General features: G+C 35.7%; 1 protein-coding gene across 17 annotated transcripts in view; it reads left to right on the top strand.

Annotated features, from left to right (window-relative positions):
- The window catches only part of NRXN1 (neurexin 1), a 1,086,089-nt gene that overhangs the window by 919,406 nt on the left and 148,684 nt on the right, over window positions 1-17,999 (top strand). For all 17 annotated transcript variants that reach the window (XM_081833532.1, XM_081833535.1, XM_081833540.1 and 14 more), the window contains one exon: window positions 10,549-10,720. In XM_081833532.1, coding sequence (XP_081689658.1) covers window positions 10,549-10,720 — 172 coding nt within the window. The remainder of the gene's footprint in view (window positions 1-10,548; window positions 10,721-17,999) is intronic.

The raw sequence follows: 17,999 nt of genomic DNA, 5'->3' as shown, positions 1-17,999 counted from the left end.
CCTTCTCACTTCGCAACACTAAGTTCTATATACCTGGCAAGGCAAAAGTTCTTGCTCATAAAGACAAGTCCCTCCATCCCTGCTGGAGTGAAGGAGTCATAACTTCTTAGGAAAGAACACATATGATTTACAAAGGTATGCCAGGTTACTCTGAGACATTGACCTAGTGGGATATTCCCCCTGCCCTTCCCAAATTAGAGAATTCCTGATTTAAACATATAATAAAATGCTACAGTTCATCTATTTTATAAATTTTGAAAAAACTAAAACTCACATTCAGATTTCAGTGTCTTTGATGTATTTCAAAAAACTAGTATTTTCTTTTTAAAAAATCTTTTATTTTTCTTTTAAGATTTTCATTTATTTGAGAGAGAGAGAGTGAGAGAGAGCGAGCACGAGAGGGGGGAGGGTCAGAGGGAGAAGCAGACTCCCTGCTGAGCAGGGAGCCCGATGCGGGACTCCAAGATCATGACCCGAGCCGAAGGCAGTTGCTTAACCAACTGAGCCACCCACTAGCCCCACTGACTAGTATTTTCTAAATTGTGTGTGTGCATGTGCACGTGGTACATGCTTCACCATTCAAGTAGGCTTTTCATAGAGTTACAGTATCACTGAAGTGGGAGGAGACATGGAGGTGCCTAATCAAGCAGTCTCTGCTTCAGTACAACCAATGGCAGGAGAGTGTATCCCATAAGTGAGCATGATTAGATTTTAGCATCTTCTCTCTTAAGCCACCTGGTAGGTAGATGCTCTGACTTTGGTCAAGTCTTGGCCTTTTTGAGTTTCAGCTTCTCAATTTATAAAATAGACATGGTGTTTCACAAGTGTTGTGAAGATCAGTGAGATATTATGTATCCTAACTAAACTGTAATGGCTATATAATTGAAGCATTTTAATTAACTTCCATCAACTTACTAAGGAGCAAAATAATGTTTTCCAAATGTAAGAATAATAATAATAGGAGCAATAATAATAATATAGCTCATTGGTGCAGAGTAGCAATAAGAGTGCTAAGAACTTTATATGCATTATCTCATCAAAAGGAAATTGTGGTGTGATGAAAATGTTCTGAAATTAAATACTGGTGATGGTTGCACAACCTTGTGGATATACTAAAACCACTGAAGCATATATTTTAAAAGGGCACATTTTATGATACGTGATATTATATCTCAATTAAAAAAAGAAAATTGTATGTGAAAGAGTTTTGGAAAATTACAAATGTACAAGTGGTCTGCAAAGTGCTGTGAAGGATACAATGAGGCTTAAGTCAGTATTTTTTCCTACTCTCAAGTTCTCTATAATATAGTTGAGACACTAAAACAGATGCATAAAAACCAACACCTACAGAAGTACCAGAGGGAGGACTGTCACAGGCTTTCACAGAGTATTAGATACTTTGAAGACCAAGAGATGCGTGTAAGCTTTGAGGAGGGTGTGTCACTGTCCAGGATATAGTTTCATGGACCAAAGGAACTCTACATTCTGTAGAAAGGAGACAGATTAGAAAAGGCTTACTACCCTTAATGGAGATCAGATGGGAAAATGAAAATACTGTTTTCTTAGAATGTCTTACCCCTAAATGAGATCTTTCTGAAGTGGCATCACTGATGATCTCTCCCACTTCTGGTTCCCTGCTCTGTGGTGCTATGAAATGTAATTAGCCAAAAAGAAAGATGCCCTATTCCTGACTCAGTCCTGGGAGCATACCTTGGCTTCAAGATCTTTTCCCAGAATATGGACACCATCGAAGTCATTCTTTTTTAGAAAGCCCCTCCACCGTGGTCAGGTCCCAGCACTGATGTTTATTAGCATTATGATTTGGGACACGTTAGTTTAACTCTCAGAGTAGACAGAAAAAAATAGCACTCAGCCTTCGGGTTGGCTGGGAGTTTTAAGTGATAAATCGTCTAGAGCTCAATGTGTTGCACACAGCGAGGACTCTGGGGTGCAGGCCCTGGAACGAGATGCGAGACAAAGGGAAGATATCTTCTGTGTCCCTGAGTGTCTTTGGTATCCACCAGCTGTATTACAGCTGTCTACATGCTAACTTACTCCTGCCACACATCAGAGGCTTCTTGAGGCCCTTGGGAACCATTCCCCACAGTGCACCCTGCTCCTCCTTGCCGCTCCCTCAACTGGTTTATGGGTGTAAATATTTGCATGCATGACTTGTCGTCTTGATTTGATTGAAAGCTTCCTGTGGGACAGAGAACGCACTTTAATTGTTTGTACTGTCTACACATTTAGCCCCATGCAAGATGCATGTCATATATTCCACTTTTTATTAGCTAAATGAATAAAAAATATTATCCAGTGGGAAAAGTGGGAGACAAGGCAGCAGTACCTTCTTGTTCTTGAAATGATGATGATGTGTGTGCATTTTATTTAGGGGGAGGTGGTAGTGCATTTCCAGCTCAGGTCCAGGTTGAGGGAACTAGAGCAAAAATGTATCTAGATTGGTAAACACAGTCTCTACCAGATAGGAAGACCTCTATTCTGTTTTACCTATTTTGTATGCATAGAGATTGAAATAGATCTGCATCTGTAACATACAGACATCTTGCTTGAAGTATGCCCAAGATATCAAGTACACCATTAAATCATAATCTTCGTTAAAATAAATATTTTCAAGCGAATATGTGATTACAGATGGAATTAAAAGGTGCATGAAACTATGGTGCCACTTGCTAGAACTTTCAAGTTCCTTTCCAGTGTCATCTTTCATGTTTCCTTTTAACTTGGTTTAATAATATAATCCTTATTCAGAAATGAGCTTTTGTGAGAAAAAATCAATAATTACCTTTGTCACTATTTATTTAATGAATCCATGGAAAGACTTCATTAAATTATAAATGCTTCGTTACTGATATTCTCATAATAGATTTTTGAAATTATATGTGAGCCAGTTATCTATTTCAAGGAAGATACAATGCTGAAAGATCAGTACATGTCCAGTGAAATTACTGCTGGTTTTGCTAATACGATATTCATGAGAATTTGCTAGAGACAATCACATTTAATCCCAGAGAATAAGAATTTGAAATGGATTCTTCTAAATTGTAATTATCCATTGGCAAGAAAGTTTAGTGAGTTTTATTGTTTATATAATTGAAATGACTTGCTATTCTGTCAATATGGGAGGGGATGTATTTATTTTATTTTATTTTTTTAAAGATTTTATTTATTCATTTGAGACACAGAGATACAGAGAGAGAGAGAGAGAAAGCATGAGCAGGGAGGGAGGCAGAGGGAGAGGGAGAAGCAGGTTCCTCGCTGAGCCAGGAGCCCGATGTGATGTGGGGCTCGATCCCAGGACCCTGGGATCATGACCTGAGGTGAAGGCAGACGCTTAACCATCTGAGCCATCCAGGCACCCCATTATTTATTTTAAAGAGAGAGAGTGAGTGCGAGCTGGGGGAGGGAGGGGTTGCAATTGAGGAGGGATAGAGAGAGAGAGAGTCCTAAGCAGACAGCTGAGAGCGGAGCCTGACAGAGGCTCCGATCTCACAACCATGAAATCATGGCCTGAGCCGAAACCAAGAGTCAAGAGTCGGATACTTAACCACTTGTGCAACTCAGGTGCCCTTTTATGTGCGTTTTTAATTCATTTGTTTTCAGGGAAAAAATGGACTCTATGGCTTGATGCACCCTGGGTCGGGCAAATTATGTCTGATTTCATGTGGAGTCTGTTGTCTGAACCTACTTTGGTGGTATTCAGTTCTGTTCTAGCTGACTAGAGTTTGAATTCATGAAATATTAAAGGTTTTGGAAGTCAAAGGACCAAATCAACATATCCAGGAAAAGATGGACATAGATTAAAAGTCAGAAACTCTCCAAGCATCACCAAGCCTCATTGTTCCTTAATAGTTTTTTTATTATGTTGCAAGAAATGAATCCCTGCAGAATCTGGGGATTTTTATATCCTAGAAAATATGCATTTTACATTTCATTTTGCTGAAAAAGTTAGGGACAAAGTAAAGGGATTTTTTTTCAGTTTGTACATTTTATACCTTTAGCATTGTAATGCTTCTGTTCACTGAACTTGAATCTCGTTAATAATTAGAACTCTGATAATAAGAGACTATTGTGGCCTTCCTATCAGAACAAGTAGGGAACTTTAAGAATTTCTTTCAGTCTTTCCTGGGATAAGAAACACGTCTGTAATAGAAGAAACCCTAGAAGAGTGGACAACTCCAGAATAACCAATATCTTCATGCATTTGTTATGCTGAAAGGGCTGATTCCTACAATGCAACAGGAATATCTTCACACACTTGTTATGTTGAAAGAGCTGATTCCTACAGTGCAACAGGAATTTAAATCTGGTGTCCTGTGGAATATTTCTTTCTGACTCCAGGGAAGTCCAGGGAAAGTCTCAATACTACTTTTGCCACTCTTGGATAGTAAAAAAGTCATCCACTCATCTTTACTCATAGAAAGTAACTTGAGTTCACTCCTTTGTAATAATAAGTACAATTTCAGTCAAAGCCAGTTTATTAGCCCTGCTTGGGCTGCCTTGGAGCTGCTAGTTGCATGGGATGAGGGGATGAGGGGATGGGGTTGTTTCTCCTCTTGTTTCAGTGATGTTTGCTTCTTTCCTTCCTTCCTGACTCCTCCAGACATGAAGCAGGAAAAGGAAGAGGAGATAAGGGTCCTTTTTGATCTTGGCTAATCCGAGAGAAGCCATCTAGCTGGGTTTAGCCTATACTGAAAACTGACTCAGGGGACACTTTTAGGGAGCATTTTAGTGGGTTCTTTAGTGCTTTTAACCACATCATTGGACCTTCTTTACCTGCAATTCCCTTGAGGTAGGTAAATGCACCTCCTTCATGTGGTTATCTAGGATTTCTGCCTTAGTCCCTGACCATCCACCACTGCAACTTCAGGTTCTTTCTCTTGAGTTGTCTTCACCACTTACCACCCCCCACCCCATCCCTACCAGTGGCCCTCTCGGATGTGATACAACACAGTTCTGTGCTGGCCCTCTAACCCATGGTCTGTGGACAGTGCTCACGTGTCATTTGTTCTAACAAGCTCTGATACACAGGTGCAGTAATATGTCTTTGCTCTGGTATCAGAGCATCAGCCAACCACAGTCCCCTCACTTGATGATTTCTCAAACAACAGTCCAAACCCAGGAAGGAGCAAGTGGGATTGCTGACTACCCCAACCATTGCCCCAAGTTCCAGGAGACGAGCTCAAACTTTCTGAGATGTTTTCTTGAAGTCACTTTCCCCTGCACTTGAGGTAAGGGAAAAGTAACCTTCCATACAAATCACAGCACAGCCTAGTTGTCTCCAAAAATCCTCCTCCAGTTATCCATCTCTTCTTGGCCTTTCTCGCCTCTTTAATGATCTGAAAATAGGTACTTAATTCAGGGTCCCAAAAACAGTTGTCAGTGTTCTCCTTTGCAAGTCTGGTACCTTATTTTGTAGAATAGAAGTAGCAATCTGTTTTTTGACTTATTATCATCTCAAAATTGCAGCTGAAATTGAGAAAAAAAATAGTCCATTTTAACATTCTATAACATCTACAAATCAGTTGCTACTGTCCCCTATAAAATTATTTTAAACACATATTGATTGATACATATGTACATTCTTCAAAGCACAGTATGAGGCCTGGTGGTGCTCCTACTCTAGCAGGAAAGATAAAACAGTAGCAAAGGACACCTAGATTAACCAAATCTACTAACTGCAGTTATAGGATGACCCAATATTCCTCAAATTCACTACGTCAAAAACTAACGATGTAATGTATGGTGATTAACATAACATAGTAAAAAAAATTTAAAAGTAAATAAATAAATACAGAAAAAAAAAATCAGCCTAGTGTAATCATTAGGAGCACAAACTCTAGAGCGAGACTGCTTGGGTCTGAATCACAGCTTTTCTCTTTCTAGCTGTCTGACCTTAGCCAAGTTACCTAATCACTCTGCTATAGTTTCCTCATCTGTCACATGGAGACAAAATAGTACCTTTCTCATGTGGCTGTTATGAGAAATACCAGCGTTAATATTTGTAAAGTCCTCAGAACACTATAACGGTGTTTGTTAAATAAAGATAACAACAAATCTCTTAAATAAGGTTCTTAACTTTTCCCCCCCATGGAGCTATATCACGCATGTGTTAAAATATATACCACGTGAAATAATTTACTGAAAATGAGCAAATTGGAATTCTACCAAAATCAGGAAATAATGGTTGCTTGCACAAAAGACCTGTGCGGAAAAAAATGTCTAAAAAATATCTCCACAGTCCCTTGCATAAAATTTTAGTTTTCATGAGAATCCTGCTGTTTGTTTATCCCTGGAATGATTCTACAGAAAACCCAAATGCCTTATAATGGTATATATTTTAAAAGAGGGATTATAAGAAATATGGTAGACATTAAAAATAAGTCTAGAGGAAAACAATACACCTGAAGTCTATGTAGCTTTAAAGTTGCTCTACTCTTTGATTATGAGTTTCCCAAGGACCAAAGTTAAAAAGGAAATATGACTTTAAGTCATATTGCCCATCAAGCCCAAAACAAAATACACAATTTAAAGTCCATACTCACTTATTATAAAAAAGAGATCCTTTATAGATAGTAAGAAGCGGAAAAAGAAAAACGGGAACCTTTTGCATATCAATATGAAGGGTACAATGAGCAAATGTCCCAAATAGCATCTTCAGATACTTCCATTTAGTTGATGCGGTTTTGTACAAGATTTTCTTAAAATAACTCTGAGTGTAAGCCGATGCCATATTCTTGCCACCTAGTTCAATGATGGGAATCCAGTGAGAGGTTAAGAGGATGTGGTCCAAATCTTCAGATTTTCTGATATTCTGATTATAAATTTCTACAGGAATGGATAGATTTTATATCCTTTAGACCCCTCTTCCCCCATGTTGTTCCTCTCAACTGAGGTTTGTTGAAAGATGAGCTGAAGACAGTTTGAGGTTATGTACTCTGAGGGGAACCTACAGTGTGGGTATTCTGTGCACCTGATTAAGGGCAAATCCATATGCTTTACAAATCAGCTGAGCTCGTGGTCGAGCTGACGGCCCTGCTGTTAGAGAATGGTTCTCAGAAGCAGAGGACATAAGCACACTGTTCTCTTTGCTATCTCATAGTATGACATTCTAGAGTTAACAGCAACAAACTTTGCATTTAGAATGATTTTAATGCTGCTTTGCATAATTCAGAAAGGAAGTTAATTGTAGATAACTGCATCTTGGCTTAGATAGAAACCAAAAATGAGGGACTGAATTCTAGTTCTACTACCTGTCTATTAAGTTACCTGACCTTGAACAAGTCATTATACCATCCTGTGTCATAGTTTCATCATCTGTAAAAAGAAATTGAGTAAATTTCAGGCTCTTAACATTTGATGACTGTTTTTGTGAATAAAGACTAAGAAACTGTACTCACTAAATGCCTGTCCGTGTGCCCCATAACCTTGAGAATGCTTTCCTCTATTATGAGTATTTATCATTTGGCTCTAAACAGACTTAATTGCTGCAATTTTACCAGTTATTAAAATAGATAATTTCAGGTGACTTCTTAGCGCAGTGGGCAGCACGTCAGTCTCATAAAATAGATAATTTCAAGCCTTTTGAAGGGGAGGGATGGAAAGAGTGGAGTAAAGGAACAATGTTAGAGACATGACAGGATGCCCTTCCAGACAGGCCGCTGTGCACCTTTTCTGTGGCAACCTCTGGGAGTTCTCTTGAAAGTGTTTTTATTGGCATATCAATCATCCATGAAAGAGATGCTCCAGATTGACCCAAATGTCAAGAATCTTGCTTCTAGTACATGAATTTTTCAAAAGTAAAATTGGAGAAAAGCAGTTGTTGCCTGAATCATGTTCTTGAACAAGACACTGTATGTAATTTTTTTGTTTAAAGTTGTGGTTTCCTAGAACAGGGACTAGGAAGGTGAGTGGGGGGTAACAACATGACAAGAGAAAATGCCTTGTAGAGGACCTAAATAATATATAGTTATGAAAAGAACCCAAGATGAACTTAACTGAACCATGACTGTCTTGAGGGAAGTGATTACACACACACACACACACACACACACGTGATATTATATAAATATATACACACACACACACACACAGATTTATCTCTGAATCTCTGCTTTTACTTTTTATTTAATTTATTTAAGCTAAACTGGAAAAAACAACAATTCACCCATTTCTTCCACCCCTCATCCCCTGCCTCTTACAGTCACCAATCTATTCTCTGTGTCTACAAACTTGGTGTGTTGTTTGCTTGTTTTAAATCCCACATATAAGAGAGATCATACAGTATTTGTCATTCTCTCTCTTACTTCACTTAGCATAATGCCCTTGAGGTCCATAATGCCCTTGAGGTCCATCTTTGTTGTTGCAAATGGCAAGATGTCATTTTTAATGGCTGAATAATATTCCATTATATTACCATGATTTCTTTATTCATTCATCCATCTATGGATCTGTAGGTTGTTTCCATATCTTGGCTATTATAAATATTGCTGCAGTGAACACGAGGTGCATATATCTTTCCGAATTAGTATTTTTGTTTCCTTTGGATATATACCCAGAAGTGGAATTGCTGGATCATATAACAGTTCTATTTTTAATTGTTCAAAGAACCTCCATACTGTTTTCCATAGTGGTTGTACCAATTTACATTCACATCAACAGTGCAAAGGGTTTTCTTTTCTTCAATCCTCACCAACACTTTTTATTTCTTGCCTTTTGATAATAGCCATTCAAACAGATATGAAGTGATATCTCATTGTGGATTTAATTTACATTTTCCTGATGATTATGATGTTGAGCATCTTGTTATATACTGGTTGGCCATCTGTATGTCTTTGGAAAAATGTCTATTTAAATCTTTGCTCATTTTTAAATTGGATTGTTTGTTTTGTTACTGTTGAATTGTATGAGTTCTTTATATATTTTGAATGTCAGCACTTTATCATATACATGATTTGCAGTTATTTTCTCCCATGCAGTAGGTTGTCTTTTCATTTTGTTGATGGTTTCCTTTGCTGTGAAGTTTTTTTAGTTTGATATAGTCCTACTTATTTATTTTTGCTTTTGGTGTGAGATTTTAAAAAATCATCACCAAGACTGTTGAATCACAGACCTGTACCTCTGAAACAAATATACAGTATATGTTAAGAAAAAAGAAGAAGATAGTAGGAAGGGAAAAATGAAGGGGGGTAGTTCGGAGGGGGAGATGAACCATGAGAGACTATGGACTCTGAGAAACAAACTGAGGGTTCTGGAGGGGAGGGGTTGGGGGGATGGGTTAGCTTGGTGATGGATATTAAAGAGGGCACATTCTGCATGGAGCACTGCGTGTTATACACAAACAATGAATCATGGAACACTGCATCAAAAACTAATGATGTAATGTATGGTGATTAACATAATAAAATAAAATAAAAAATAAAAATAAAATAAAATAAGATATCAAAAAAAATCATCACCAAGACCTATATCAAGGAGCATATTGCCTATGTTGTCTTCTAGGTTTTTTATGGTTTCAGGTCTTATGTTCAAGTCTTTAAGACATTTTAAGTTAATTTTTGTATATGGTGTAAGATAGTGGTCCAGTTTCATTCTTTTACATGTGGCTGTCCCGTTTTCCCAATGCCATTTGTTGAAGAGACTGTTCTTCCCCCATTATAAATTCTTGGCTCCTTTGTTGTAAATTAATTGGTCATATATGTGTTGGGTGTATTTCTGGTCTCTCTATTCTATTTCATTGATCTGTGTATCTGTTTTTAAGACCAATACCATAGTGTTTTAAATACCATAGCTTTGTAATATAGTTTGAAATCAGGGAGCCTGATGTCTCCAGCTTTGTTTTTCTTCCTCGAGATTGGTTTGGCTGGTCAGGATCTTTTGTGGTTCCATGCAAATTTTATGATTCTTTGCTCTATTTCTGTGAAAAATACCACTGGAATTTTAACAGGGATTGCATTGCATCTGTATAATCCTTTGGGACATTGTAACAATATTAATTCTTCTAATCCATGAACATGGAATTTCTTTCCATTTATTTATGTCTTCTTCAATTCATGTTATTAATGTCTTAAAGTTTTCAATATACAGGTCTTTCACCTCCTTGGTCAAATTTATACCCATGCATTTTATTCTCTTTGATATAATTGTAAATGGAACTGTTTTCTTAATTTCTCCTTCTGATAGTTCATTATGAGTGTAAAGAAAAACAAGAGATTTTTGTCTATTGATTTTGTATCCTGAAAATTTACTGAACTCATTTATTAGTTTAACAGTTTTTTTATGGAGTTTTTTTAGGTTTCTATATATAATGTTGTATCATCTGCAAATAGTGACAGTTTTACTTCTTCCTTCCAATTTGGATGGCTTTTATTCCTTTTTCTTGCCTAATTGCTGTGGCTAGGAGTTCCAATACTATATTGAACAAAAGTGGCAAGCGTGGACATTCTTGTCTTGTTCCTTTACTTAATTCTTGTTAAATGCTGACTAATCAGTATAACTTCATACAACTTTTTGTCCCCTCCTCCCTTCCAGCACCAAGGAAAAATTGGAGTTAAATTTAATGTTGGAACAGATGACATCGCCATTGAGGAGTCCAATGCAATCATTAACGATGGGAAATACCATGTAGTCCGTTTTACGAGGAGTGGCGGCAATGCCACGTTACAGGTGGACAGCTGGCCGGTGATCGAGCGGTACCCTGCAGGTAAGCCAGTGACTGTGTACTGGGAGAAGATTTTATGGGAAGCAAGCTGGAAAACAAAGCACTAGTTTGCGTCCGTTTCACCAAATTGTGGGTTTTCTGAGAAACCATCAAATATTTATTGGACTTTAAAATCATGTGAATGTAATGCTATCCTAAACTGTTCTTGATACAGTGTACAAATGACATTTTATAGGAGAACTTGAAGGCACACAGTATCGTTTGCAAAATTCAGGACATCAGTGAAACCAGAAAAAATGCACACATAAAAGGCACAACATGTCAAAGCTCTTTTTACTGGATCTTTGCATTTGAACAAAGGAAAGGCTTTGTCAAAAGTAACAAAGTTAAAATTTAAAACTCAGGGAAGGAATATTACACAGTTTTCTCCAAAGAAAATAGGACCAGGTGGTTCCTTTGTTGGTGGTACAGAGCTGAAACTCATGAAAGGTGCAAGAGGACCATGGGACAAACAGAGAAATAGTAAAGGAACAATATATAGTACTATAAATCACCAGTTATAAAAACATGTAACTAACTGAAATTTGTTTTCGCTGTCATATAACCATATGGGAGTTTCACAAGGACTCTCTGACACTAGCATTACTCATTTCAAGTCTATAAAATGAATGTCAAGCTATTATTAAAATAAAAATTACCTTTTTCATTGTTAATCAGCTTTGTCAGTTCTACATTATTGAAACAAAAGCAATAGATGAGAAATTTAAACCAGTGTTACTTGGGGTTGCATATAGTCTCAATTAAAAAAGCATGTTGTTTTTAAGTAAAATACAAATTAAAAGTATAATGGTTATTTTACTTCATTTATTATCATCTTTATATTTTAGTACAAAAGAGGTTACTAAAAACATCAGCTTCATTTCTCTCTGCTCCCCTTTTAGATACAACTGACTTGTACAACAGATTTATAGCACGGTATAAAGAAAGAATATAAAAAGAATTTTTCATTTTGTACAGTAAAAATGATTACCAAAATGTGCATAAGCCTCTGTTACAAGTTTTTGTTTTTTGGCAGAAATAATTTGAGGAAATAACTAACTTATTAAATAAAGATTAATTTTTCTTGGTACTGACTCACAATTAGGAACTGTCTAATGAAATGTCTGTGTTGCCCTTCTGGACCTTTGTGGATTTAAAAAATATCTACATCTTCAAGCTTCATTTCAGATCTATTCTGTAAACCTGGTGCTCTGCAAATATTTGCTGAATTAAGTATAATAAAAAAAATCCAGGTCTATGGCAATATTCAGAAGCAAGCAACATTAATAATATGTCCAGTGCCCATTATAATACTGGCAAATAGTAGGCAGTCAATAAATATTTGCTGAATTGATGTCCTGGGAATTATCCCGATTTTACTCTACAGTTATGAGAATGTACACCTTCTTTTACCATCTGTAATAAGATGAAGGAATGGAAGATTTGGAAGGGAAGTAACTTAAATATGCACACAATGTCACACAGTCCCTGCTAATACCTCATTGCATTTATTGAAATCCTAATACAAAGGCATTTTTCATAAAAACTACAGCCTCAGTGAAATTATGGAAAAGTAAATTGGTGAATTTCCTAAAATACGGATTAATCAATAACTGTTTCCTGAGAGGAAGTTATTGCCCTGGACACCATGAAAGATGTAAAGTAGGATAAGGTCTAGGCCCTGTCTCTGGGGGTGTTGTGTCTGTGAATAGTAGAGCTGGACATGTAAATTGACAAATCCCCTTGCTATTATAGTGTGGCAGTTGCTTCTTGAAGCCTAGCATTGTTTCACCGGTTAAATTGTTAAAATTATTTCATTTTAGTAACTTTTTACTCTTATCACACTTTCCGTACTGCTATCTGTAAGAACTCTGCTCTAGAGAATGCTAATGGTGACCTATGAGGGGAGAGAGGAAGTCACACTCTGAAGTTAGTTTGGGAAAATATGTGTTACTAAGTTTAAAATATGTATACTTGGACTTTATTAATACCCATTATGCATCTCTAAAAGAGAAATATAGTATGCATTTCCCAAGCATAGATAACCAGAATCTAGTTTTCTAATGCATTAAGGCATTTGGGTAAATATTTTATGTTTTTTAAAAAATTTCTATACCTCTTTGATATATTGTATCTGATTGGGAATCCTTTAATTGTGCACATACTAGATACTATGTATGAGGTATAGTTCAAAAAAGATATGATCTTTTCTTGTGGCAAGCCAGTGTCCAATTTGACTACTAGTAGCTGAGATTGGGGCAGTAAATTTATTAAGTCAACAAATATTTGTATATTTTTCTAGACTAATATTTGTTTAACATATACAATGTATATTTACCAATTATATGGATGCTCATTATAGGGAACAATGTAAAATATATTTAAAAATCAGAAGCTGGCAATATCATGAGAATTAAGGAGTAAATCTTTAAAAATAGTTATTTTAGATGCAACCTATTTTATATTTAGTCAAAGATTCTATATGCCCTTTCATTAAAAAGTATTTTCGATAATATTGATTAATCAAGAGTAAGCAAAGTTGCAGTTATTATGAAAGATACAAGCAAGAGTAAAACACAGAATCTGTCCTCAAGAATGTGAGAGCACCTGTGGGGAATTTTAATATATACATGTAAAAAGTTAGTGATCGATATGTAAAGAACTCAGGGAATCACCATTGCTGTTATCAAGTATTTTTTTTTTAAAGATTTTATTTATTTGAGACAGAGAGAATGAGAGAGAGAGAGAGCACATGAGAGGGGGGAGGGTCAGAGGGAGAAGCAGGCTCCCTGCCGAGCAGGGAGCCCGATGCAGGACTCGATCCCGGGACTCCAGGATCATGACCTGAGCCGAAGGCAGTCGCTTAACCAACTGAGCCACCCAGGCGCCCTGTTATCAAGTATTTTATTAATCATCTGTTCTATGTGCATTTTAGCATGATGTTGAGATAGGAAATAAACCATGAAAATTTCAAATACCTTTTTCTTTTGGATCTTTATCTGTAACAGTGCCATGAGGGCTGAATACAAATTTTTTTTTTTATTCTTATGTTAATCCCCATACATTACATCATTAGTTCTAGATGAAGTGTTCCATGATTCATTGTTCGTGCATAACACCCAGTGCTCCATGCAGAATACAAATTTAAAAGTATATGTCATCTAGTTTAAAGTTTTTAGAACAAAGTGATTTTACGTATGAGTCAATAGAAATGTCTAGTATATATCTCTTTTATATTGGTTTGTGGTAAGACTATTTTTATTTTAAAAATTTTTTGTTGTTGTTACTCTTCATTAGAAAATCAGCTAGACTAATGCTTTTACCACCAAATCCTATAATCAGAGAAGCAGGAACCAACAGACTATATTTGGTTCCTTTTAAAGTGCCTGCACTGCAAAATATAGATAATAAGGATTGAAATTAGTAATTAAGTATAGCACTTAACCATCCATTATAGGGCTTTGTGGTAAGTGCTTTTATATGAAGCAATTCATCTGGTAGCAATGCTATACCTTTAATGAAAAGCACCTAAAGCATTGACCAGTGGTATTACCCAGTAATTGTCTGGAAGGCTTTCATAGAGAAACTAATTAGTAGAGGTAGATTTTATGCTCTTTTGAAGTATATGAAATATTCCTTTAACTCAAAAATTCATATTTTAGAATAAATATTCAATTTTCTGAATAGCAGACCCAATTTCCATTATTTTTTGTATATGGAGCAGTGAGTAGGAATAATATTTTGCAAGCCATTTAAAGATGAGAAAGCCATTTATTGGTGCTTGTTAGTTAAAGCTCTAGAATATAATGCATCGTTAATCTCTGATTTGTTCCTAATTATAGTTATGTAGCAAAATTTCTCTCTCAACAAAAATAGCTTTTCTTTTCTCATAATGTTAATCCACAGAACTTAACATCATCTTACATGCCCAGTCTAAAGATTGCTCCAGGTAAATCACAGTTACCTTTGAAGATAAACCTTTGAGTTCATTTGTGTACTAGTGTGCCAAAAAATATCCTTTACACAAGGCCAAATATTCATTTTATTCCTGTCAAATTAACACATCAAATCAACAAATGTTTAGAGGATACGTACTACATTAAAGGGCATACGAGGCTTACCATCTGGTTACAGAGATACGTAAGAAGTGTTGGAGATTAAAAACATACTATGTGAGAAAATACAGGAGTTATCATATAATACTTGGTTAATTTCTGATTAAGAAATACCAAAAAAAAAAAAAAAGGAAAATATGTTCCAAGGAAGAAGAAGCCATTTTGAGTAAGTGGTCTAGTAATAATATGAAAAAAATAGGAAACTTGATTTGGGTCTTGAAAGGCTAGATTTTTATTTAGAGGATGGCATGCATTTATGTTAATGAGACTAGCAGGAAAAGATAGAGACAGAACATATTTAGAAAGTTATTAAATAGTCCAGATATCAAAAGATACCCTAAAGTAGGTAAGAATTAATACAGAATCCAATAGAAGATCTGGTTTTCGATTGAATAGGAGAGTCATTTTTACTTTTTAATCTGTCTGTCTGTCTCTCTGTCTGTCTTTCTCACCAGCAATTTTTCAACATTCTGTAGCTGCAGTGTGTCATCAGACTGCACCAAGTAACAATGAAATGAAAACCTGTGGTAGGAATGAATAGAGAAGTCAGAGACATGGTTCTCCCTTGCTAAGAGTTTAGACTTTTAGGGAGACAAGAAGGATTCAGAAAAGTTGGCTAGTGTCAAATAAAATGGGTCAACTTCAAAATTACTAGTGAAGAGTGTAATTGATATAGAGTTTTTAAAAAGGAGAAAATGGTGGTCTGTGATGATATAACAAAGAAGATCACTTAGGAATAGGAAAATTTGAAAGAAAGAGTGGAATAGCCCAAGGAAAGACTCTATAGAGATGGTGTCAATATTTTTCACATGATTATTCAGTTTGGCTCAAAGATCTTATGGGTGTTATCTCTAAACCTTGACTTTGTTTTCGTCTTCAAAAATTGGTAAAACATTTCAGAGCTCAGGAAAGTCATAGTGATGATGTCCCTTTAAATTCTATATACTTAGTTTAGATAGATTGATTGATTTTTAGTTTAAGTCATCAGTAATTATTGACTATCTATTTGAGCTATTCCATCATTTAAAGATTCCTAGTTGGACGAACCATGAGAGACAATGGACTCTGAAATACAAACTGAGGGTTCTAGAGGGGAGGGGGGTGGGAGGATGGGTTAGCCTGGTGGTGGGTATTGAGGAGGGCACATTCTGCATGGAGCACTGGGTGTTATGCACAAACAATGAATCATGGAACACTACATCTAAAACTAATGATGTAATGTATGGGGATTAACATAAGAATAAAAAAATTTTAAAAAAAAAGATTAGAGAAAGATTCCTAGTTGGTACTAAGTGTTGGTTGGTTTGATGATCTTGGTGTTTTTATTTAGCTTTAACAGAATTTTTGCTATGTATGATGTAATTGAAAAAATCTACCTCATTTGTGATCATAGCATTTGAAGGAGACAAGGAACTTCAAAGATCTTCTATTCCAGCTCCTTCATTTTTCAAACAATAAAATGGAAACTTGGAGAGGCTAGTGGATTTAATCAGAATCACTGTGCTAATTAGTGGTAAAGTCAAAATTGTACTTGGGAACTCTTGTTTGCCAGCTCTGTGTACCTTACTTTATACTTTTTGGAAGACAAAAACCAAGAGAAATCATTAGATGTATACTTTAATGTAGCAAGGTATACTCTTCATAGCTAAATATGAAGACTTACACGATTGGTCATAACTGTGTATATTGGTCCATGTCACAGTCTATTACTTCTGCTGACCAACACAGACGCATATACACACAAATCTTATGAGTGCTAAAAAACAATAACACATGTAACAACAATTTTCTTAGAGAAACCATAGTTATTTTGTTATCACTCAACTTTGGGGTCAGTAATACTCATTAGTAAGCACTGATTATTTTTTAACCTCACTTTTAAAGCATTATTAGCAAATTAAGTAACCCATTATGAATCATCACTGTTTTACTGTTCCTGCAGCACTCAACCTTTAAGTTAACATGATTTCAAACTTTATGTATTTATTCATTTGCTTTATTTATTTCTCAGTTGATTTCAGTAGCCAGAAGAGGAGTGCATCATTAGAGGATTCAGGTGTTAGAGATCCTTAAGGATTATTTGGGAGAAAAACTATACCTTAATAGATTTGTCAGATGTCTTGGTTAAATGTATTAGATATGGGAAATGTTTGAGTGAATTTTGTTTCCCTTCTACAAAAAGTAAGGCAGTGAAAATAAAACTTTCTTATGGAAAATGATAAAATCATAGAGAAGACTTGAATCATTCTTTGAGTAAACAACCAGTTTTTGGTAGAGTCCAACAGAAGACATGATAATCAGGACTTGTCACATAGTAGGCTACTTAAACAATTATTGAATAAATCCAGTTTCCTCATTCAGTTTCTATGTAAAAACACTGTCTTTTGCTCATCGTTTTTAGTCAAAATATCCTTATGTGCATGGGTGAATATTAATGTGAATATATAATGTTTGGCTTCTACTGGATGTAGTTAACTGTTTACGAACTAAAAATTTCCAAAGTAAAGCTTGCATACTATGAAATATCTGAAACTTCAAATACTGTAGCTGTGTTAGATAGAATTAGTGACAAAAACTCTGACTTTTCCAGTGCTAATTATCTTCTTTCATGGTGCTCAGTTTTTCTGATGTTGGGGGCTTTTCTTGAGACTAACTTCCCTCATGTTAATAATGAACGTTTTATTCAGCAGTATATTAAATATACCAACCTAAAATGCCTAGCTTCAGGGAGATTGTATCCAAGGAGATAGAAATGATACGTTCTCATCCTCAGTCATTTTTATAGATTCTCCATGGCCTGGGGTTTTTGTTTTTGGTTTTGAGATTTTTGTTTTGTTTTGTTTTGTTTTAATGTCAAAAAGTTCTTACAGTTACTGTAAGGCAATCATATTAGGATTTTTAATTTTCTGACAAAGTAAAGAGAAAATTCCTCTGATGGTTTGGTGGGCTTTGGCACCATTTATGCTACACAGGCTAACAAACATAGATAATATAAATAAATAATAGCCCTTCTTCATGATTTCCAGATTTCCCCTTTATTTTCTTGTTCCCCACTATTGTTTGCAATGTACAATTTTAGTACTTTAAATTCTATCATAATAAAGTTATGTATTGATCCCACTCCTGAAAAATACTCATGTTACACAGAAAATGGCATTATCATAATT

This window comes from Leptonychotes weddellii, chromosome 10 (assembly GCF_054177405.1).
Source record: "Leptonychotes weddellii isolate Sample4059 chromosome 10, ASM5417740v2, whole genome shotgun sequence".
NCBI classification, from domain to species: Eukaryota; Metazoa; Chordata; class Mammalia; order Carnivora; family Phocidae; genus Leptonychotes; species Leptonychotes weddellii.
Note: the sequence above shows the minus strand (reverse complement) of the source record. Positions and strands in the feature narration are given on the sequence as shown.